General features: G+C 39.6%; 1 protein-coding gene across 1 annotated transcript; it reads left to right on the forward strand.

The window, feature by feature from the left end:
- The first annotated feature begins 6,129 nt into the window (after positions 1–6,129).
- s1pr5b (sphingosine-1-phosphate receptor 5b) lies at positions 6,130–12,075 on the forward strand. The gene is made up of 2 exons (XM_088343017.1): positions 6,130–6,211; positions 9,030–12,075. Exon 2 carries the CDS (start codon positions 9,244–9,246, stop codon positions 10,474–10,476), a length of 1,233 nt encoding a protein of 410 aa, XP_088199143.1. The 5' UTR covers positions 6,130–6,211; positions 9,030–9,243; the 3' UTR covers positions 10,477–12,075.
- The last annotated feature ends 454 nt before the right edge of the window (positions 12,076–12,529 follow it).

Consider the following 12,529-nt stretch of genomic DNA (forward strand, 5'->3'; position numbering starts at 1 on the left):
TTTTAATAATAATAAGGAAAAAGCAGAATACAGACTTTATTCCTTGTTTTTGCTACTTTTGGTATTGTAGCTACATACATGTATTAACGTTCCACTGATCTCCTAAACCCCTTGGTCCTCGAAGCACCACTTCCTATGGTGTGTCTTGGGAAAGTACAGCTTGGTGGCACCTATCCTACTGCAGGCTGTGTTTTGGGATTGGGATTTGCTTCCCCACATGTAACAGATTTTACTGGTTTCCATGGATACCAGTAGCAAGATATTCCTCCTAATCTGACTCAGACACAGCATCTGGACGTGGGTGTAAAGCATCCTCTTGCTTTTCAGAGATGAGCATTTTTGACAATCAGTAAAGGCAAAAAAATGGAATCTTCTCTGAAACTTAGAATTTATTTTTATCCACATTAACATGGTACAATACACATGCATGAATTAAAATGGGGTTGTTAAACTCGCTGAGGGGCACATCAGCATAATGGCTGTCCTTAATGGGCCTCAAGAAGAAGTAAGATCAGACCTATAAAAATCCAGCCCGACCTGGGCCGGTGGGTATTAACACCCAACCCAACCCGATGGATGGTTCCATATCAGAACTGTTAACAATTAAGCAAAAAAATCTAGTTAAATGATACAACGAATTACTGAAACAAAAAATCTTAAAACGAGCAGTTTTTGGCCAACAGAACAAGAACAGTTTTGTAAATTTGATGGACCGTCATTACCAATTGACCCAGATGCAACCAGGCATCAAATCTATGTTCACTAAGATGCTGACTTTACCGAAAACTTCTATATAAATATTCATCAGACCCCTACGTTTGCCTTGGCTTCTGAATTTCCTTTTTAGCAAACTTAAAAAGATAAAGAAAAGGGCAAAAGTCCCTTCCTGTCTAGAATCAGATATGTTTCATTATTCTGTCGGCCTAACCTTACTGGTGCATCAAGGGGGGCGTTTTCAACGCAAGTAAGACTTTGAAGTGAAGCTTCTGCCTTCCCACCGACAGGATATTGCTCTCTAATGACCTCCTGACAGGCGTCCTCCTCCCCTTCATGCATGCAGTCACGCTGAGTGTCGGGAGACATTTAACATTAAAAAAACATTGGCTGGAATTGGACGAAGTTCTCTGCAGAAACCACATGTCCTTTGTGGGGGTTTGATGCGCAAGCTTGCCAATAAATATAAAATGTTTGGAACTCCTTGAACATTTTGCGAAGTCAAAATAAATGTATTCACAAATGTGTAATCAAAGGTATGTTTTTTTTTTTCAAACCTAGGAAGTTAATTTCCTTTTTGTCTTCAGATTTCCCAGATGCCGCTATCATTCTGCTACAACAATCTACATATGCTTGGGTCCTGTCCGATCTTCATAACCTCATCCTTCATCGACAATGTGTATGGGGTCTATCCTTTTTAAGCACCTCAGCGCTGTCTTTCAGTCCGGCATTTATCAAGCACAGCTTGCCGTTCTATGACAGTCCATCTGGCTTCTTCTGAAGGGGCTTCGGTTTCCTCAGGCACTCCCTGACAAGTTTGTGGTTGTACTGGTTGCCTGTACCAATAATTTTATCCGGACCTGCTGCACACTCTGTACTTGATCCAGTACAAAAGTATGATGGTATTTCCATCCGTTTATTGCTGTTCTAGCATGTGTTACAATAAAAAGAGCTGGGTCCCGCTGACATTTTCATTAGTTGTCTGGACACTGAGTGACTGCTAGGCCTGTTGATTCACTGACATAAGTATGTCAACAGACCCCCTCTTTGACACTATCTAGCGCTTGAAAGACTGGCCCTTGACCCCGTCAGACAGACACATTGATGAAAAACACATCGGAGAGACTAAAAATAGATATGCAGTGTGATGACAGATGTGAAAGATGCAAAATTTAAACAGTATCGCTATTGGTTTTAGAAAGGTGATCCTTAAATGTACATCAAGGTTTATTGACATGGATCTTCTGTTTGATTAGTTAAACTCTTTGGCACGTTTAGGAGGAGCAGCCAGATAAAGGGCGGGATTCACAACTGTCAAAACACGGACGGTGGGAAAGAGGATCAGTCTTCAAATACGGAGCTTAGAAAAGCATAGCTGAATTTCATGTGTTTGCATGTTTTCTAAATACAATGACTATTGCATCCCTCACGACAAAGAGTTTCTCTGAATCACACTCATAAAAGCTCTGTTCTAGCTGTCTTCTTCAAGATTCAAAGCAAACTCTGCAATAGAATACAAGCGAGCATGTTAAGGCACGATAAATTGTTTCCGTGAGATTCTGGGAATCTGTATGCTTCCACTATGAGAGTAACGTCCTTGTTCCGCTGCTTCAAATTGTCTAAAGCATTTTACAAAAGATAATCAGTGGCAAGAATTTGTTTAACTTGGCTTGCGGATTATTGCTCTTTCTCCATGTTTACTCAGGGATTTCTTCAGAGCAATTTTCAAAACCGGTCATGCCAGGAAAATACTGCCAAAGGTTTACTATTGAGGGAATCAAATTCACAGTCCATTTAGTACTTTTAGGACAAGGTTCTTGAGTAACTGGGTTTGAATCTGACCCTTATGAGGACAAGGCATTAAGAAAATCAATGGAACTGATGGAAGACCTAGTTGCACAATTGTCCTCTGAACACTTTCACAACGTTGTGCTGTTGATGAACAAAGTCATGTCTTCACGATGTTACCATTCAATGGAATGTGTCATGCCACATATCATCGAAAAGCTTTAACTCTTGGGTTTCAAAATGTACTCATCACAGAAACATCACGATCACTCTGAAACTAAATGGCCAGTATAGCTCACCCAAAAAGTGCTCTCGTAGTCAGCTGATTATAGAATTCCCTGCAAATATGAATTTGTTACATCTACGACTGTCCAGTGAATCCAACCCTGTAAAATATTTACTCGAAAACACACTAGAATGGGGACAGATAAAAAAAAATCTGCCTAAATGAATTTCTGCATCGTCAGATGATCCTTGTTGTAATCAATTTGTTTCGCTCAATAACTCCCAGACTTGTCAGATGATTCCCAATTTCCCCGTTAGTTTCTGACCTTTTGATTAACACCACTTATCCAATTGCAATCTTTTTATTCACAAACCTTAGCCTGTGACTACATATAAGGGGCTGTATTGAAAAAAATGTCACTTTTGGAAATGCTTAGATCTACCATTAGAAGAGTGTGTGAAATACAATGTTCCGTTTTTCAGATCGTGATCAACTTTGATAAGGTACCAGGTAAGGCTTCAAGCTATTATTTCCAAGTCAGATGCTCATGCTACTCTCATCTGCAGGTATTTGATTACGAAAAAAACTTCAAGGAAGAATAAAAAAACATCTATTTCTGTGTGTTCCAACTCACATTAATAAATGTTTGCAGCACCTTCCATTTTGTTTTGTTTTTGTTTGGGACAAAACTGAAAGTTTAACATTTCAAAAGAGAACAAATTATCCAAACAGTTAAAGAACAGCATTTAATTTACCTTAAGTACATCTTGGATTGGGATTTTTGGGAAAATGTTGCAGGAACGTTAAGAACAATTAATCAGCTGAATCCACTTTTTTGAGCTATTGTACATTTTTTAATGAATATTCCTCACAAAAGAAACGGTTAATGCTGTGTTTTGCTCCATTCTGTCATCTGTGAGAATGGATCCAAGCAGCAGCCTCATTTATTGAAAACACCTACTGTCATGAACCAGAACAGACTCTCGGATCCAATAGCGTTAGTTTCAGAAGAGTTTTTATTTGAAAGAGTTGTTGGAGTTGGCTTGGGACGTCGGCGCTTGTTGGTCGTCAGCCTCTTTGGGCGGAATGGCAGCTCCTTGACGGGTAGACGGCAGGTGCAGCTTAGCGGGTAAGTCGATGGCCGGGGCGGGAGAGTAGGTCGCACGACGTGGAACGGAAACAGGTCAAAAACAGAAGGCAGGCATGAATCAGGCAAGAGGAGTCGTGGGTACCTTGTAGTCTGGAGAAACACTCAGGGATACAAAGAGTACACTCGGACGACCATCTCTGGACGCAGACCGCTTAAGTGGAGAACGGCAGCCAATCAGGATGTGCGCTGCAGCGCGCCAAGCGATTGCCCCAGTTGACTTCACTTGGGCAATCACGACACCTACATCCATGTTCAACCTTGGTACAAAACGTTAGAACCATTCACCTTGAATTTATTTTCTCATCCATGCTCATGATACTGCAACAATTGCGCTTATCAAGTGATGCTAATTTGAAAAACCTAACTAGAGAAGCAATCGCACGTCAAAATTAATATTCGTAATTTCAAAAAGCAGAGGCTTTTCTATGAAAATGAAAAGGTTTCAAGTACTTGTCAGATCTTGGAAAGCAATGTTAGTCCAGTGAGGAAAATAACTAAAGAAAAGGCACCAGCATTGCATTAACATTAAAATAGAATTGTATTAATGTCTTAATTTTAATATAAAGGGCTTACAATTAAATGATACGTGTTGTGTCAGAGACATCACATTAAAAATCTTGTCTGTCGATACTTAGCTCAGTATGTTCCCAGAAGGCAGTGTTCTCGTTTGCCCGCGTCCCTGCGTCCTAGACGCATCATTTTTGCTGGGGACGCATAGTCTCAAATCAACGTGCGTCCCCAGGACGCAACCTTTTTGACACAAAATTGTTATCATTACCCAATTACTTTTTTTTAACAAAAATTTACCGCACTCCAAACTTTTCGTCAGTCAGATCCGCCATTGTTGTTTTGGTATCGCGGTTCGAGTTTTTGTCTGCTCGCCGATCTCGGCAAACGAGATTTCGTTGGTTCGAGATTACGTCATTGTTGTGGTGCTTGTCGTCAAGGGAAGGTGAAGGTTAAGTATGCCTCGGAAAAAACAGTTAGTATTGGGTGAAAATCAACACAAAATTGGTAAATTCTTCAGTGTCAGTAACAAGTCGAAACATAATGCAGAAAGTGATAACAATGGCAATAATTCCGGCACGAAAAACAGCGGAGAAATTCTTCGGAAGATCGCAGAGGCAAGGAAAACACGTGTGTTGAAGCGAACGATTCGACGAAAGAAAATAAACAAGAATACTCCTAGCAAGAAAAGGAATTTTCTGCCAAAATGGACTAAATTATATTCCTGGTGACGCCATGAGGAGGATGATAATGGATTGGACCTTGAGAAGGCATTACAACTGTGGCGGGACAGCAAACCACTAAGAATATATGAACTGAAAAATCTGAAGTGAAAACTGCTTCGTCTTACCCATTAACTGTGATGATTAAAACTGCATGAATATATAGACTAATATTTCAGCAATATTATTTTGTATTATGAACAATATTTTTGTGAACAGAAAAATCTGAAGTGATAACTGATTTGTATTACCAATTAACTGTAATGATTAAAACTGAATGTATATATAGATTTATATTATATATTTGTCGCCGATTTACAATTTCAACCTCGATAACACTACATTTTGGGGACCCATAGATCTTCGTTGGGACCCATAGATTTTTGAGCATGCGAGTCCCCGGGACCCGTCACTTTTCAGAGGTAAAATGAACACTGAGAAGGGTTTTCTCTAAGTTGCGTGGCTGGCCGGGCCACAGTCCAAAGTCTACACAGCATTTGGAGTAACAGTTAGGATTCTTTCTCATTATCTGCATTTTACTTAAACTGATTCCTAGATGACAAAGACTGAGTTCATTTGGTATCATACAAAAGATATCCTAATGCATGAAATCAGTTATATTCTGATGAACTGAGCTGCTTGGGAAGGCACCCGTATATTTTTTTCCACGTCACTGGCATACATTAATGTTTGTCTTCATCATTGTCGTTTTCGATTGTTCTGTCTGTATAGTTACTTTTGTTTCCCAGACTGGAGTTAAATACAATAAAAAGTGAGTTAGGGCATTTGTCAGGGGGGCGACAAAGGCAATAAATCAACATTAACGGAGGACAATGAAAACCTAGTTGTATTATTCATGTGCTCTATTCTTAAATATAAACAGAATAGAAACAATGGGTGGGTCAGAGGTGGTGTGGCTAAGAGAGTGGGAGAGTGACAGAGCGAGAAAATTTGGGCTAGACCCGGCCCCTTTCAGCTGTTGCGTGTTTGAACTGAGGTCTTACTTCTCATCACATTGCAAACTTGTCAGTTGGAGTTAGTGGTTGGATGCACACGTCTGGATTCTACTCTTCTGAAAAGCATCGGAAAGTGGCGGTCTTTAAGGTAATAATTATTTTCTGTTACTTTTGTCGTGTAGTGTCAATAGATATGCTGATCTAGACTTTACATATATGATTATTTATCTTGTGTGATGATAAGATGTTATTTATGTTACTCAAAAATCTAATTACATGACAAGAATAATGTGAAAAGTGTTTTGGTTGTGAAAGGGACAGGACAGAGATAAGCTCCGGCTTTTTCCTGTCTGCCCTTTTTTCCTACTGTTATGTCAACTGGCAATCAAAGCTGTTTCTTGTAACCTTGTATATGATGAAGAGTGGGGAAAAAATGTCATTATCTTCATTTACACCTCTTTTTTATCTCTATGCTGTGCGTGCTTGGCAATAATCTTACAAGAGTAAAGATTTGCACAACTGAATTTATACTTGTATTATTATTTCGGAGGGAAGGGGGGAATATTCAACAAGCAACAGCAAAAAAAGACACTGCAGTCCATACAGCTTGGATTAAATAAGAATTGTACAATGACTAGCTCATACGAAACCTAGAAAATAGACTATTCTAAATGTTTCAAAGTATCAGAAAACAGTAGTTTTCAGGCTGTGGAATGCAAATCCAATTACCTCTTATTGACTTTGATTCAAGCATAAAAGGTATGACAAATTTATGATAATAGTTTGCGCATGTGTTGTGGCAACGATAGCTAAAGCACATTTGCAATGTGTGTGACTTCAAAAGCACTTCGTCTATACAATAAAAGTTGAATGTGGATGGCGTGCTTAATGCAGCCGCATTCCCGGAATTGAGTGCACATGTTGTCAAAAACGATTGAGAGCCAAATGACTGATGTTTGCTTTAAGCGATGCAGAGACTTATGGGGTTCCATCTGTGCCAAAATTCAGTCTATGTATAAAATCACCTTCCATCAGTGCTAATATTCTGCCGATATGTAGTTTAATTGTGTCATGCGATGTCCGTTAGTATTGCTTGTCTTTACTGTATATGTCGACAATCATAAAGCAAGAGTTAACATCAACACGAGCAATGTGTGCCAATGTTACGGTTTGTTGCTCAAGTAGATTTCATGTAATTTGTGCACAAGTCTAAAGAAGTTAACACTGACAGAGGTTTGGAACTCATGGAACCCAATAGAGATGAAACATTTTTTGATGCCAACGTGGGATAGGATTTTTTAACCTTACCAGCATTTGAGTTGCATATCTCAGAAAGTGAATATATGGGTTAATTTTGCTCCTCTAACATGTAGTAAAATGTTTCAGGCTGTCACTATATGTAATTGGGATAGCTAGTAGAACAATGTATTTCTAGTCATGTTATGTTTATTTGTGACGCCCTTAATCACAAGGAGTCTCAAAGGGCTGCAGACTATTGCAAAGTAGACGATCCCAGACACCCTGCTCGCAGGTACTTAGATTACCTGCCGTCAGGTCGCCGTCTTCGCTCCATTGTGAGCAAGACTACACGTCTCAAAGAGAGTTTTTACCCTTCCGCTATCCGTATGTTCAACAGGAATTGATTTAGTTTATTATGTATAGTATTATTATGCCAACAGAGTTCCTCCGACCTATTCTACTCTAGTCTTGTTATTTACATACTCTTTCTTTTTAAACTATTCTATATAATCACCTTGTATTATACACTACAATATATTTTTTACTCTATTCTTTTTTTTTTAAATCTATTATTTTATTTTTTTTATTGAGTGTTCGCGTGTCAAATGATTTCTTGTATATATCATGTTTATGGTTTATACTGGCTGAATAAATAAATACAATACAAAATACAGACTATTATTACACCATGCCCTGATCTAAAACCTACATGAGGGCAAGGGAAAAACCCAAAAACCTCAGCATGAGTAACCATAAATTTATTATGTATGCATTTTATAATCAAGAAACACAAAGAGTGCCTGCGATTGGCTGGCAACCAGTTCAGGGTGTCCCCTGCCCACTGCCCGATGATTGCTGAGATGGGCTCCGGCACCCCCGCGATTCTACTGAGGATAAGCGGTGCAGCTAATGAGATGAGACAAAGAGGGCACGCACATCTGATCCAATTGAGTAGAGAAGGATCATTTTTAATGCCACATCATATGATCTCGGATTTGTGGGTGGGTCAATCCCTTAACCACTAAGGTCTAAGGGCACCATTTCCTGTGGTGCGTCTTGGGCAAGTACAGCCTTGTGGCACCCATCACTCTCCAGACCCTGTCTCGAACAGGGGACCTTTCGCTTGTTTGAAGCAGAGGACTCTATATATATTATTTAACCATTTTTAATGTCGTTTCTTTTCTTTTTCTTTTTTTCCGCTTTTTTTTTATTCTTTTCATTTTTAAAAATATTTTGATTGAGTGTTTTCCACAGTGAGGTTATCCTCTAAGAAAATTATTCTGTATTTCATAATTTCTTTGTATGTATGCTCTTTGATATTATTTTTGAAAATAATAATAAATTGCAGCAATGGTAGTAGTAGAAGAAGGGTATGTGCTTCATTTTCATTTTATTATTTTTTCCTTTTGTATTTTGTATTTGATTGATTTATTTATTTTGATTTCAATTGCATTCTATACTTTTTATGTTTTTAATAGTTATGTCATTTTCAAAGCATTTTCATAAAGTGCTTTCCACGGGAAGATAATACAATAAAATTGTTTTTATTCTGTGTTTTATGATCCAGTATATTTTTATGGATGTTATTTAATATTAAATTTAAGAATAAAAGTAATTTGTAGCAATAGTAGTCGTTAGAAGTGCTCATTTATTACTTGTTTTTTGTTTCTTTTTAACCGAATTTTGTACACTCTAAAAATATTTTTTTGCTTTTGTTCCCCCTGCAGAGACCTGGAAATAATTCGATTGCCTGGGGCATCATAGCCCCCTCTTGTGGTGAAGCTGAAAGTAACTTGGATTAAAAAAAGAGTGAGCGAAAAGGGGGTGAAATATGAACATTTATTTATCCCCCAGTGTGTCTTTTTCCATGAAGACAGCCAAAACTTTGTCAATCAATATGACTTTATAGCCGCTTTGCTGAAACAAAACCACAATAAAACCATGGAGGCTTCAAGTTCTGCCCACGCTGGAACGTCCCCAACCCTGTCCGCCGTGCACCCATCTTCCACTCCCGTCTCCTCTTATGGCTACCTTCAGTTTTTTTGCCACTACCAGAACAAGTCCGTCATTCTGGAACACTACAATTACACGGGTAAACTTAAGGGGGACCGTTACCGTGACGGCCTAAGACCGGAGAGCATCGCCTTTCTGGTGGTGTGCCTGTTAATTGTGCTGGAGAATGCCGTGGTCCTCCTTGCCATCTGGAGGAATAAGAAGTTCCACTTGCCCATGTATTACCTCTTGGGGAGCTTGACTCTGTCGGACCTCCTGGCTGGGATTACCTACATGACTAACATCATCTTGTCCGGGCCGAAGACCCTGCAGCTGACGCCCCTGCTGTGGTTCATCAGGGAGGGAGGGGTCTTCATCACCCTGGCAGCCAGTGTCATCAGTCTTCTAGCCATTGCCATTGAACGCCACGTGACAATGGTGACAATGAGGCCCTATCATGGGGCAAAACGTGGACGCATGATGGCGCTGATCTGCGCCAGTTGGGCCCTGGCGACCTTTTTGGGTGTGCTCCCCATCCTTGGATGGAACTGCATCCACAGACTGGACCAGTGCTCTACCGTGCTTCCTCTTTACTCCAAAAGCTACATCCTGTGCTGCGTGTCGGTCTTCAGCGCGATTCTCCTCGCCATCGTGGTGCTGTACGTTCGGGTTTTCCGCATCGTCCGCGCCAACACGCAACGCCAGCGGTTAGTTTTGTCAAGTAGCATGCGAAAAGGCTTGGCCAGGAAGTCTCAAAAGTACATCGCCCTGCTCAAGACGGTCACCATTGTGCTGGGTGTTTTCATCGCTTGTTGGTTGCCGCTCTTTTCTCTCCTTCTCCTGGATTTCTTCTGCCCGACACGTAGCTGCAGCCTTCTTTACAAGGCAGACTACTTCTTGGGAGTCGCTATGGTCAACTCACTTCTCAACCCGATCATCTACACGTTGACCAGCAGAGACATGAGGAGAGCCATCCTCAGGCTACTCTGCCGGCCTTGTCTCATGACCCGGGATGGGCAAGTGAAGAAGATGGGAGTGCCTTTTCTAGAGTGTAGCTTCAGTAAGACGGATGTGCCCTCACAGAAGTTGGAAGCCGGCTTAGATACAACCGTCTCCTCTGGGAATGTCGCCAGCAACCCGTCACCTATCAGAACTCTCTATCCTAAACTCTACAAGCCTTAAAATCACTTGGTGCACTTCATTAAAGACTCTCAGTGCACATTTGGAGGACAAAAATCTATTTTGGACGGTGTGGTCAAATGTAGGTTCAAAAATAAGTCAATTTGGGTCAAAATCTGACAAAACCTGGTCATCTCAAAAAATTGTACAAACGAAAACAAAAGATTTTTTTTTAACACAAAAACAACAACCTTACAAGTCATTGAGATTTGTAACATCCAAAATGTTTTTTTTTTAATTTCTAGAATACAGTTATTTGTTTTTTCTTTTTTAAATAACAATGTCAAACGTTTGGGGCAGATAATGTAAGTAACATGTTAAATAACACCCCAATAATTTTGTTATAATATTTTTTCTATATATCAAACGTTGACAGCAACCTCAAAAATCTAAAAATTTAATGTTTTTATTTTAAAAACCTTAAATCATGCTCTTGGTTGAAATCAACCAAAAATTGTATTAAATTAAAAAATCCCAAACTGCGTCAATCAGTTTGAAATTGTTATTCTCCAACCCCAAACAATTCAGGTATTTAGTTTTAAACCCCAAATATTGCTGCATAGGCCATGTGTATAGACTCTCTAAAACTTGGTAAATAAAAAGCCAAAATTGTGTTTTTCTGGACAAAAAAAATCCAAAACTTAGCTCAAATTGATCCATTTGATGATTCGTACTATTTTTTTAGACAAATTTGGGATTATTACCCAAACATGTTTAGAGTGTACTTGCTCAACTCCCCACTGGCCCACTCTGGCATTAGGAGATCCAAAACTAAATCGGGAGTATGAAATCTGAGTATGATAACTAAACAACAGGCAGAGCTCTGACATAATGGTCAGCACCTCTGGCTCGCATCATTTCTATCAATATTGTGTTTGCGGAACATAAATTGAGCCGCAGGAATCTACACATTTTTCTCAATCTGGACAGACAACGGACAGATCCTGCACACAAAGCTAGAGAATATAAAGACTCTTGTTGTTGACTTAAGACAACAGTATTATGGACTTACACAGTAAGACAAGACCACTCAAATGTGAGACTAGGGAATTCTTGTCAATAATTTGCTTTGATTTATCAAAGGGATCAGAAAAATTGGAATTCCACACTGTGGTTCTGTGGTTTGAATCTAAGCATGGAAAGACTGACTAATGTAAAGCTCACATTCAGACTTTCTCTTCAGTGCTTTTCTTCCCTGGATGCGGTTCTTCGTTAAATCAGCACCGATGTTGTTTTTTGTAAAAACACGCTGGATCCAAGGCCCTCGGTGTGAAGTGTAGAATTAGCTACTTCATTTACTGTGTATACAATGCGAAAGGCAAGAGATGAATGCAAAACTCTTTGATGATTTTTGTCCAAAGCTCAGCCACATAAGCGCCATGTTGTTTTTGGATTCACTGACTGACCCAACACATTGTTCCCGTTCTCTCATGTTTGTCTTTATGCTTTTGTAAAAATGTTTTTTTTCCACCCACCAGTTCCTATTTGTTTTTTGGGGCATTGTATTTCATCTGGTTAAACGTTTTCAGTGAAAACTCTCTGTTGTACAGTAAATTATATACAATTTTGCATATTTTTTGTTATTAAAGTACTTAATATGTTTCTGGAGAAGAGGTTTTTTTTTTATTTTGTCTTAAATTGTGCACAACTTTAAAGAGCGACAACAATCCCGGCAGGAAGTTAGCCCCTCATCTAACATCTGGTAAGAGCATTGACCTATATTTTACAAACATTATTTAAGCTGCACATAACACATTTTATTCCAACTGTGACCATTTTTTTGCCTCCATCAGAAAAGTCAAATCAATTCCCTTTCACATCAAATAAACAAATTTCCACCCCCCTGCTATGGCCTACAAACCTTATCTCTCACCTCATTAGCTACACCGCTTATCCTCAGTAGACAGACTCAGTAGGGTCGCGGGGGTGCTGGAGCCCATCCCAGCAATCATCGGGCAGTGGGCAGGGGACACCCTGAACTGGTTGCCAGCCAATCGCAGGGCACACAGGGACAGACAACTCGCTCATTCACACCTAGGGACAATTTGGACCGGCC

The sequence above is a fragment of the Urocampus carinirostris genome, chromosome 8, assembly GCF_059441175.1.
Source record: "Urocampus carinirostris isolate Australia breed hairy pipefish chromosome 8, RoL_Ucar_1.0, whole genome shotgun sequence".
Lineage (NCBI taxonomy): Eukaryota > Metazoa > Chordata > Actinopteri > Syngnathiformes > Syngnathidae > Urocampus > Urocampus carinirostris.

What these genes read in the sequence shown, in the direction of transcription:
- s1pr5b (XM_088343017.1), top strand. Translation starts at nt 9,244, where the DNA reads ATGGAGGCTTCAAGTTCTGCCCACGCTGGAACGTCCCCAACCCTGTCC.